This window comes from Cicer arietinum, chromosome 7 (assembly GCF_000331145.2).
Source record: "Cicer arietinum cultivar CDC Frontier isolate Library 1 chromosome 7, Cicar.CDCFrontier_v2.0, whole genome shotgun sequence".
NCBI lineage: Eukaryota > Viridiplantae > Streptophyta > Magnoliopsida > Fabales > Fabaceae > Cicer > Cicer arietinum.
The window spans coordinates 33,653,628-33,666,192 of NC_021166.2; the positions used below are offsets into that span (position 1 = coordinate 33,653,628).

General features: G+C 34.4%; 1 protein-coding gene across 1 annotated transcript; it reads right to left on the reverse strand.

The window, feature by feature from the left end:
* Positions 1–4,039: 4,039 nt before the first annotated feature.
* Positions 4,040–7,386, reverse strand: LOC101491089 (trifunctional UDP-glucose 4,6-dehydratase/UDP-4-keto-6-deoxy-D-glucose 3,5-epimerase/UDP-4-keto-L-rhamnose-reductase RHM1). The gene is made up of 3 exons (XM_004509902.4): positions 7,229–7,386; positions 4,874–6,446; positions 4,040–4,777 (listed from the first exon to the last, which is right to left on the reverse strand). The coding sequence occupies exons 2-3, from the start codon at positions 6,434–6,436 to the stop codon at positions 4,337–4,339; spliced, it is 2,004 nt and encodes a 667-aa protein (XP_004509959.1). The 5' UTR covers positions 6,437–6,446; positions 7,229–7,386; the 3' UTR covers positions 4,040–4,336.
* Positions 7,387–12,565: the final 5,179 nt, after the last annotated feature.

The following is a 12,565-nucleotide window of genomic DNA, read 5'->3' on the forward strand; positions in this document are numbered from 1 at the left end:
GATGGTGTGCTGAGATTGAAGGCTCGACTGTGTGTCCCAAATGTTGGCGGCTTAAGGAGAAAAATTTTAGAGGAGGCTCATCATTCTTCTTATAATATTCACCCAGGTTCTAACAAGATGTATCAAGACTTGAGAGAATTGTATTGGTGGGAAGGGATGAAGAGAGACGTAGCAGATTTTGCCTCTAGGTGCTTAGTGTGTCAACAAGTAAATGCTGAGCACCAAAAGCCTGCGGGATTACTTCAACCTGTTGAAATACTTGAATGGAAGTGGGAAGGCATTGCTATGGATTTTGTCACAGGGTTACCACGAACCCAAAAAGGTTATGACTCGGTGTGGGTGATTATAGACCGGTTGACCAAATCTGCACACTTTTTGCCTGTGAAGACTACTTATACTGCATCTCAATATGCTAAACTTTATTTAGATAAAATTGTCTCTTTGCATGGTGTACCGGTGTCTATTATTTCTGACCGTGGGGCTCAATTTACTGCTCAATTTTGGAAGTCGTTCCAAACTTCATTAGGAACTCGTTTGAAGCTTAGCACCACTTTTCATCCTCAAACAGATGGTCACTCTGAAAGGACTATACAAATATTGGAAGATATGCTCCGTGCTTGTGTTCTGGATCTTGGGGGTAGTTGGGATCAACATTTGCCCTTGATGGAATTTGCATACAATAATAGTTATCAATCTAGTATTTAGATGGCTCCGTTTGAGGCTTTGTATGGAAGACGGTGTAGGTCTCCGATAGGGTGGTTTGAAGTTGGTGAAGCTAAATTAGTCGGTCCAGAATTGATTCAAGATGCCATTGAAAAACATGTTAGATGTTCCACACCTAGGGACTCAGTAAGCCATCATATGTTCTCACCTGTAGTTAGAACATTGGTAGACTTTAGGAGTAATTCATTTGAAGGTAGAAATGATTTCCCAAATGTTGAGAAAAATCAAGTATTGAATATAAATTTCAATTCACCTCTGTCGAGATCCTCTAGTGGAGCTGTCAGCAATTTTCTGGCTTCTCCTAATCATCAATTTATGTCACCAACTATTTTAACCAAAAGTCAAATTGTTTGGTGCTGTGATGGGGATCCTGCTGCTCTAGATATTGTCGCTGCTTCTAAGCAGCTATGGGTAGGCTGTGTAGCACCTGACATGCCTGAAAGCCATATTAGGTTTCAAATATAGAGAGGTTTGGTCATATTGAAAGGTTTATTTTCTTCCCAATGAAAAGTTTTGCTTTGGTCGAGTACAGAAGGATTACTGATGCAATAAAAGCTCGGCATTATGCACCTGGAAATTTTCATGGCCGTGTAAAATTCATGGATATAGGACTTGGTACTAGGGGTGCAGTGAATGGTGTTGCTGTTGGCTCTAGTTCTCATATTTATGTTGGAAATATTTCCAGTCAATGGGCCAAGGATGAGATCCTTCATGAATCAAGGAAAGCAGTCTATAAGGGTCCTCTCACGGTGATTGATCTTAACTGTGAGTGCGCATTACTCAAGGAGTTTTGCGATTTGGTAAAAAGGGGAAACTAAGCCCAAGGTTCATTGGACCATTTGCAGTTTTAGATAGAGTCGGACCAGTAGCGTATCGCTTGGCACTTCCACCGGATCTCTCGGAAGTTCATCCTGTTTTTCATATTTCGATGCTTCGGAAGTATCTTCACGACCCTTCTCATGTGATTAATCATGAAGACGTACAGTTAGATGAGAGTCTATCGTACGTTGAACATCCAGTAGCTATATTAGATCGCCAAGTGAGACGTTTACGCTCAAAGGATATCGTTTCAGTAAAAGTTCTTTGGTGTGGTCCATCCGGCGAAGAAACTACTTGGGAACCCGAAGAAGTCATCGGTGTAAAGTACCCACACTTATGTTGAAACTCAAGGTTAGTGGTATTTATTAAATAAATTCGAGGACGAATTTTTATAAGGGGAGGAGATTGACACGTCCCGTGCCAAAATAAAAAATAAATAAATAAATATAATAATAATAATAATAATAATTAATAATAATAAATAAAAAATAAATTAACCCCACTCACTCTCACTCCCTTTCCATCTCACTCCCTCATTTTCTCCAAATTTTTCTCTCTCTCCCTCTTGGCACACACTCCCCTCCCCTTTTTTTTTTTCTTTTTTCTTTCTTTCTTTTCCTTCCCTTCTCATTGCTTCTTCTCACTCTATTACTCAAACCCTCAATCCTTAAAAGAGATTTAACATCCCCACAAGCTTAATTTCTCAAACTCCAACAAATTCTTTTGGTTGAGATTTTTGGGTTAGGGTTTGTGTTCTTAGGAAGAAAAAGGGTACCCATCTCTTGAAAGTGGTTTATTGAAACTCATTGAGATAAATGCACAACTCTAATCCTAGTATGAATTCATAGAAAAATGTAGTTTTGAGTAAAAATCTTATTTTGTACTTAGAGTATATTTAATTGATGTTGATGGTTTCCTAGAGGTAGTTAAACTTTAGAATAAATTTCTCTAAAGTCTAGGAAATATTTTTGATACTCAGATTTGTCAACTGAGACCTTGCCGGCTACTCTGAGAGTTGTTGGAGAGCAAACTTAGACGATTCTCCATAACTGTGAGTTGACGACGATCATCGTCATATATTTTTATACTGCTATTATTATTATTATTATTTTACTTGTTTTCTATATTAAAGTATTTATTGAAAAATTTGGGAAACACAACCTTTGAATTTTATCTCGATTTCGTCAATTATTTAATTTAACGGTCGTTGTTATATAATATGTTATTATTTTGATTTACGTATGAGCTACAGTATTTAAATCTTGAATTGTTATGCTATTGAGTATGTTTTTCATGAATTACGATGAAATGATTTTAAATGCGCGTTTTGGGAAATCAGTGTTATTGTTATTAAATTGTTAACTGCGTTAGGTGCACCTAGTTACCTCGTGTTGATTAAGGAGAGTTACCCGTTAGATGGAGCCGCCCCTATGAGAAATGTCATCCGTAGGAGGAGAGGGCTATCAACGTGATGTAAGCTCCCTAATTGAGAATGTTGAAGTTACAAAGGATACTCTGTCGAAATTTCGAGAAAAAGCATATATATATTTTTAAATAGTTAAAGAGCGATTTAGTTGTTTAATTGTTAAGTTAATTGATAGGCTTGTCAGGCTAGGAGTATAGCTTGTGCGCCGGTCACGGCATTAAATTTTTGGGTCGTGACAAACCCTGCCTTCATTATGTCTAGGTCTGACAAAAAGGTCATCTCAAACAACTCAAAATGATTTTTAGGATTTTTAGTTCCCTTTCTAATTTATATAGTAATATTTGTTTTATTGTTAATATTATTAACACTTATGTTGGCATGCATAGGGTTTACCTAAACAATTTAAGATTAATTACAATTTTAATTCTTTTATTATTATTATTATCAATTCATATAATTGATTTTTTTTTTTTAAAAAAATTGATAGTTGTATTCCTTCTTTCAGATTTTTGAAAAAAAAAATTGACAATTTCATATAATTTTAATTTCGTGTTCTACAATTATATGATATAGAATCATCTAAATACATTAATTAAATTAAAAAATATGAATGTTTTTTGAAGTAGTATTCTAAGTTTCTACGACGTTTTATTTCAATTTTATAAGTGTTAATAATTTTATATTACATGTCACGTTATTTAAAATATCTCACATTATCATTTTTTTAATTACATGTCACACACTAGTTGGACACTAGGCAGTCACGTGGCTTAAAATAAACAAAGTTATTATAATTAATAGAAATGATACATGAGAGACCATCTTAAAACTTTTAAAAAATAAAATAGAAATCTAAAATAAACGTAAAAGATCAACTTAAAGTAATTAAGTCAAACAAAAAATGGCCATGTCGTAAAATAATAACCTATTAAAAGAAGCACATGCTTTATGTTTAACACGGGTGTGAAATTAACATTTCTTTTAGTTTTTAAGAAAATGATAAATAACTTTTCTTTTATTACAAGATTTTTCACTATATAATACAGATAAATATCCCAGTACATCTGCATAAACTCAAAAATTATAAAAACTTCACTTATTTTAAATTTTCATTCTAGATGAGCAAGAAAAGAATACAAGCCTTACAAAGATGAAAAAAAAAGTTGCTCATCACAAGCTTTCAATTGAAGCCTTACATCTATCTAAGGCTGCAAAGTACCATAGGACACTAAGAAATTAAAATTAATACTTAGGAAAATTACCTAATAATGCAATTGTAATACTAGCCACACTCTACACACATGTAACTGAGTGGAACTAACAGTGGAATGATGTGTTATACTTCCATGTCTAAAACATTAAAACTGCTTATTTCTTGTTTGGCTCGAAGACATACTTGATAAGTGATTCTTTGATAGGAAGCAATTCTGGGAATTCATTCTTTAATTTAGTAGCATCCATCTCATTGTTGCTTCGAGCGGCGACAATCACCTTGGCTTGCTCTTCGAGCGTGAAATTTTCCCACTTGTAGTTGGGATCAATGTAATCCCTATACATCTCAAGGATCTCATTGTGGCTCACAGCACCAGGATTTGTGAAGTTCCAGATTCCACTCAAGTTTCTCTTTGCCATCTCAATTGAAATTGGGAGAAGTTCATCCAATATTGTCATGCTGTTTGGAATGTTGACAACTTTGTTATAACGAGAAATCTTCGTGATGAAGTTGCGTGGGTTGCTTAGGTCAGATGAAATTGGCATGCGAACCCTAAGGGTGCATACATTGTCATATTCTCTCAAGAGTTCCTCAACCTGATCAAAATTCACATAAAAATTATCATCTGAGAAAATTCATTCACAATACAAAGGTTAAAAAATAAAATCATATATCATTTAAGCAAAGCATACCATAGCTTTGGTCTTGGAATAGAAAGATCCATGAAAGTTGGGCTTGTCTTCCTCCTTAAAACCAATGCCAGAGCCTTCCTGATGTGCGGCATCATACTCGAATATGCACCCAGTAGCATAATTTACCATCAAGATGCTGCTCTCTCGGCACACATCAGCCAATGTTAAAGTACCAGCGACATTGGCGCGGATGGTTTCTGTTTTATGACTTTCACACCAATCAACATTGGGTCTTCCCGTGACACCAGCAGCGTTAAAAACATGGGTTGGCTTCACATTCTGAATATCAGCAATAAGTGATGCACGATCCTCTAGACGACCCTTTGCATATTCATAAGGAATTTCTTGCTTCTCACACAATTTCCCGAGCAAACCTCCAATCCACCCTGTTCTACCAAAGATCAAAAACTTCAAAGCATGTTTCTGCTGAGCACCAGTGTTCTTGGATGTTGGGACCACCATACGAGTATTAGATGAATTGAAGGATGCCGGATTTTCCCCTTCGGATCCTTCAAAATGTCTCTCCATCCCACCAGGCATCATCAACATCCTTGGATGTGGAAGCAATGCTCCACTGACATCTCCCCACCAATCAGGATTTTTGGTATACCATTCTATGGTTTTCTTCAAGCCCTCTTCCCATGTGGTTCTCTCGGACCAACCGAGGTTCTTCAGCTTCTGATCATCAAGAAAGTATCTCTGATCATTAAACGGTCTGTTTTCTACGAATTTAATACTAGTTTCTGCATCCATTGAAAAAAGTCTGCATATATCCTTGGCTACATCGATAACTCCCCTTTCCTTCTTCGTCCCGATATTGTAAACATGGCCAACCTCTCCCTTGTGAAGGACAACTTCAAATGCTTCAGCAACATCTTCACAATACAAATAACTCCTCACATTAGTACCATCCCCATGAATCGGAAGATTCTTTCCTTGCATAGCAAGGAGGATGAACTTCGGAATTAACTTCTCAGGAAACTGATTCGGTCCATAAACATTGTTTCCACGTGTTGTGATAACGGGCAACCCATATGACCTACCATATGCCATGACAAGCATTTCCGCTCCTGCTTTTGTTGCAGAGTATGGATTCGTTGGAAGAAGTTGAGAAGCCTCATGGTTTCCAACAATCGCATCTTCATCAGTCTCCCCATAGACCTCATCGGTACTGACATGAATGAACCTTCTGATCTGGCCAGTAACCTTGCAGGCTTCTAATAGAACATGAGTTCCATATATGTTGTTCTTGGTGAACTCAAAGCTATTACCAAATGAGTTGTCAACATGAGTTTGAGCAGCAAAGTGCATTATGGTGTCAATGGACTCTGTGATAAGAAGGTAGTTGACAAGATCAGCACTACCAATATCCCCTTTCACAAACTTGAAGTTGGAAGATGATTTAGAAGGTAGGAGATTCTTCAGATTAGAACAATAATCTAGTTTGTCAAGCACAACAATTTTGTACTCTGGATGGCTTCGGACAAGCCGGTTGGCAACATGAGATGCAATAAATCCAGCTGCCCCAGTAATGAGGATATTCTTAGGAGTATATGAAGCCATGTCAGGCTACCTGTGTACAACAAACAAAAGAAATCAAAATCATACAATAGCTACCGCACTAAGAAGAAATCAAAGCACAAGGATTTGGCAGATTGTAATTTGTATTCAATTTGGTAGAGTTAAATGGAGATCGTAGTTTCAAACTTCCACGCTACGGGTGGTAAGAGAAAAGTACCAAAAGAACCAAAGCTGAAGATAACTCCTCCAAGAAAAATAAACCAGTAAATAATACAAAATACTAACTGTCTTCATTCAGGTGGTTAATATGTAAAAAACAAACGGGCCAACAAAAAAACAAACAAAAGGTTACATTATTCATCAATGCCTTGTTAGAAAGAAGTGCACACTTCAACATCTAGGGATAATAACAAAAGAAAAACGCAACAGAACACAAAACGCATAAAATTGAACCAAAAAAGAAAAAAAATGAAGCAAAAAACATAAGATCCTCACAAACACTAAAAAATTGAAACTACTTATTTTGCACAACAAGACACATTAAAGTATAAGTAAGATGCTAGAATTAAAAAATCAAGTCAGATCTATTTGGTACACTAACGTGGGCAAATCAAGCACCACAATGATGAAGAGAAAGAAAAAAAAAAGATCACCTTTACAAATCACAATCAAAACAGATCCGTAAAAAGGAAGCAATACCCAGATCATGAAAAACACTCATTTGACAAAAGCTCAATTCTTTTCGCAAAAAATCGAAATGGGCACCACCAGGATCATAACATAACATAACACACATAATTGAAACCGAAAAGAAGAAGAGTGAGAAAAACTTACAAAATGGTAACGAATCCAGAAAAAAGAAGGTGAATTAAGAGATTTTGAGTTTAGAGAAAAATAATAAGGAGGGAGATTTGATGTGAGTCTCCTTCTGTGTGTAATGAGAAGAAGAAAATGGTGGAGCAATGAAATCGTATATATGTACGCGTCTTATATGTATCAACCGAGACAGTTAAGGGGGGCCAGAGGATCACTTAAATTACATAATAGCCCCCACGCTATTTCACTTAATTACGCGTTCACCCTTCACTATAATTGATTGTGCTTCGAAAATTATGATTGATTAGCGGTTATTAATTACTTGTTGTTTTTTTTGGATGGAAGTAAAAACCGATCGGAAAATGATTGCCGTAGAGCGGATGAGTTATAAAATTAGGGTACTTTTTTTATTGCCGTTTTTTCTTTTCAAAACATACAAACACACATATTAAATTCTTTTTACACTTTTTCTTTTCAAGTCAATAAGAGTCTACAAGGATGGATTACGACAATTGTTTGATATAAATATATATATATTGAATTTGCTGTGTCTTTTATTTGATCTTCAAATTAACTCAGATTAATTTTTAAATTTAAATATGCTTTTTTAATTCAATCAAACTCAAAAAAGACTGATTTCAAGACAAATCACCTAATTCATAATTCATAATATGGTATCAAATATTTTATAAGGAAAAAATGTCAGTAATTTTAAAAATTATACTAAGCAACTATACAAATACTATCAAACAATATAGTTATTGCTTTCACATGTATTTATTATTATTATTATTATTATTATTATTATTATTATTATTATTATTATTATTATTATTATTATTATTATTATTATTATTATTATTATAATACATAGTGGTGAGAGTTTTATTAATATGAAATATTAATTATTATGATAAAAATATTAAAAAAATATAAATAATTACATGTGTCTTTGATTAATTGATTTAGTTATTTTAATTTAGTATAATTAATTATTCCACCTTAATATTTTAGTCTTGGTAAAAAAAAAATGATAGCATTGTTTACTAATTAATATAGGATCTCCTTTATCGAGTATTTTTCTCTTTGAGTCATTCTTTCTTGTATGCTTAATGATGATTAGGGATTATAATAGACTAGGTCGCACGTCTGGGGCCTATGTTCTGATCATATTTATGGTCTGGTCTGATCTGACCTGTTTAATAAAAATGATAGGTTCATACTATTTTTAAAGCTTATTTATTTAGATAGGTCAGACTCAGACTTATAAAAAAATATTAGGTCTGATAGACTAGCATATATATATATATAGAATATTAATTTTATTTATTATTATTATTTTCTATTTTTTTTATCTAAGATGGCCGCTAATGTACTAGCTATTCCAATCTCAATTGTGGTATATGAGTCCACATTTAGTGTTGGAGGTAGAGTTATCAATGAATTTCGCTCTAAATTAAATGAAGAATATGTTGAACCTCTCATTTGTGGCGGAGATTGATTTCATCATAAGTATAATGTAAAGAAAAAAAAACTCAAAGGTTAATATTTTTTATTTGAAATGATATTTTATCAAGTAGTATTTATTCATTTTTTTGAAGAATTTGTTCATTTATTTATTTAGTACTTTTTAGTCCAATGTCTAACAATATGTATTTTTTTCTTCTGATTTTGAAGGTTGATAAACAAGAGATACAAATCCCCTTGAAGATTTGATATCATTTTTTTTTCTTTCATTTCTTGGGATCTAAATGTGTTCTGTTGGCTGATATGTGTATACTATATACAATGTCTTTAGTTAATTATTAATTATGGGGTTCATTTTATTTTATTTTTTTAGTGACTTTTTGGAGTTTGTTAATTATGAGTTCATTTTTTTTGTTGGAAGGTTGTTACAGACTTGCTAGTTATAATTTTATTAGATTTGATTATAATTTTATTAGTTTTTCATGTATATAAAGGTCTAGTTTAACCTATTTAAAAAAAATATAAAATATAGTAATGAACTATTTTAATGTGAATAAGACTTTTAAATAGGTTTTCATACCAGGTCAGACTTTAAAAAAAAGTCAAGTCAGGCCGAAAAAAAAGCCTATGATAGGTCGTAGGTCAGACTTAAGCCTAAAAAATTGATTATAGACCAGACTCAGACCTTTCAAAGCATGGTCTGACCTGACCTATTCTCACCACTAGTGATGATGATATTAATGAGAGATTGTGGGAAATGATGGTAATATTAATGAGAGCTAGTTGGTGTGCATTGAATAAATAAGAAAGTCCTGCACAAAAGGGATGACACACTTGTAGTGTTTATAATGTGGATGTATGGAAATTGGGGTGTGCCCCAAGGTCTGATGGACCACACATTTTTCTCTCATCCAGTTGCAGATTTCCTTTATAAATAGAGAGTTCTACTCAGTTGAAAAATACACTAAAAGTTCTCTGAAATATGAGACTTTTCTCTACTTCTCCCTATCTTTCTTTTTCTTATTTTTCTTTCGAGTGGTCACAATACCATATTACGAATGACAGCCATTAGACTTCCATATTAATGGTGTAATTCTAGAATAAATTTCTACGGTGCATTAGAATTTTGATACAATGAATCTAAGCTGTTTTATCCTGGGAGCTTCGTGGTTAATAGTTTGCCTTGCACAATTTGGGCAGTGCTGTGAAATGTTATAAAGAAAATGACTTAGTCCGCGACTCAACCCAATAATATTTTCGATGACATTGTTTTTTAAATTTTGTTATAAAATCAAAACTAAAAATTATAAGATGTTTTCTTCTACCATGTCTATTGACGAAATTACTGAGACAAGTTCTTTTGATTTCAACAAACCGTTTCGGTTTGAGGGATGTCACTTGTAACACCCCGATTTTTAACAGCGTGAGTGTATTTTTTTTTTCCAAAACAAATTCATAAAAACGAAGAAAATACTTTTGAATAAAATATTTAAGTCATAACACAACGACAAATAAGTTGACATAATTTACAAGCAGCGGAATAGTTTTTGAAATACGAATTAAAGTATTTACACATCAAAAGTGGTACATGGAACCCATCAAAAATAAAATGTCAAGCTGACAATATTGGTGTAGGTATAGTCTTCCAAATTAAAATGAGCTCATCCCAAAAGAAAAACTTCTAGTCCCTATGCAACCACCTAATCTGATTATGCTACAAAACTACACCACCCTGGTGATCTCCACGTGCCCCGCAAGATCCTCCTGACACAGCTTTGGTCAAGTATGACTAACTACTTTCCCATCTCCAGGGTACTAACCGGTAGGATGATCCTGGTTCTTATCTGAGGGCAAAGCCCAGATTTCTACAATAATTGTAAAGGTCACCAACCGAAATTAACAAACATCACATAACAAAATTCTTATATTTTTGTAACACCCCGAATTTCAAAGCGATGGTGTATTTTTTTTTTCAAAAGAAAATAAAATAAAACAGAGAAATAAATAAGGTAATACCTTTGGATAAATAATTAAGTCATTATAATTTACAAGCAGCGGAAAAGTTTCTCAAAATATGAATCCAAAATATTTACACATCAAAAGTTGGTACATGTAACCCATCGAAAATAACATGTCAAGCTGATAATATTAGTATAGGTACAATCTTCCATTTTAAAATAAATACAATTCAAAAGAAAGACGTTTGTTCCCTCTATGTCAACCTAATCTGATCATTCTCCAAAACAAACTAAACGTCTTGAGTGATCTCCACGCGCCCCGTAAGATCCTCCTAGCATAGCTCCAGTCTGGCATTCCCCTCTACATTCCCATCCATAGGGTACGAACCGGTAGGATTGTCCTGGCTCTCATCTGAGGGCAAAGCCCAGATTTCCACAATAGTTGTAAAGGGCCACCAACCGAAATTAACAATTATCACATAACATTTATGTTTTTAAATGCACAAAATAACCTTTCAACTTAGCATAAATGAGGACTTTTGCTGAGCCAATCGATTGCCAAATCGATTTGGTCAGTTCTGCTGAGTTTCTGCATGACCAAATCGATTTCTAAGTCGATTTTGTCAGTTTTGCTGAGTCCCTGTGTTGCCAAATCGATTTCCAAATCGATTTTGGCAGTTTTGCTGAGTTCCTGCCTCTCTGCCAATCGATTTCCAAATCGATTTCTTAAAAGATTTTGAAAGATATATTTATACAATCGATTGGCAAATCGATTAGGTTAAAATAGTGAACTTCCTGCAACTCATCCAATCGATTGGGAAATCGATTTCCCTGCTTATTCTTCCAAAAATACTTAAACTAATTCAATCACACTCACACATAATTCCAAAACTTAACACTTAGCAATTCCCACACAATCACCACGACGAATTGGTTTTCGAAACAGTTTTACAATCCATCGCACTCACACACGATAGTCAATACATAACACTTAGCAATTCCAACACAATTACCACAACAATTCCAATTCAAACCACTCAATCATATACTTGATTCAAACACGACTCGTGTGCCAAGCACCCTAATGCAATGCGTATATGCCAAAATGCATGGACTCGGAATTCCAAACCAAAACCCTCCTCGAAGGGCCGTAAATCATAATTGTACCGCCTATCGCAGGCCAAAGTACTAATTACCGAGGTGCCACCTATTACGGGTCAGCACGATTTACTAAAAAGCGTAAATCGTAAACATACCACCTTTCACGGGTCAGTACTGTTTACCGAGGTGCCACCTATCACGGGTCAGCACGATTTACTAAAAGAAAAAAAGCGTAAATTGTAAACGTACCGCCTATCACAGGCCAAAGTACTATTTACCGAGGTGCCGCCTATCACGGGTCAACACAATTTACCAAAAACATAAATCGTAAACGTACCGGTTATCACAGGCCAAAATACTATTTACCGAGGTGCCACCTATCACAGGTCATCACAATTTACCAAAAACGTAAATCGTAAACGTACCACCTATCACGGGTCAGTACTGTTTACCGAGGTGTCACCTATCACAGGTCAGCACGATTTACCAAAATGAAATGCATGAGCATACACTGACTCCATCCACAACAATCGTTAAGCAAATGCAGATATTAAAAGATTTCTCATTTTTAATACTCATTTAACTTAAACGATTTTCACAACAAACATTAAGCAACCAGAAATATTAAGAGATTCCCCATTCTTAATACTCATTTAACTTAAACGATTTTCACAACAAACATTAAGCAACCAGAAATATTAAGAGATTCCCCATTCTTAATACTCTTTTGACTTAAACGATTTCCAAAACGAACATTAAGTGAACTAGACATTAAGAGATTCCCCATTCTTAATACTCATTTAACTTAAAGGATTTTCAAAACAAACAT

Bases quoted from the DNA above. Each gene is read 5' to 3' on its own strand.
- LOC101491089 (XM_004509902.4), bottom strand. From the start codon at position 6,436: ATGGCTTCATATACTCCTAAGAATATCCTCATTACTGGGGCAGCTGGA. The intron at 4,778-4,873 runs GTATGCTTTGCT...AATTTTGATCAG, and splicing joins ATTCCAAGACCAAAGCTATG to GTTGAGGAACTCTTGAGAGA.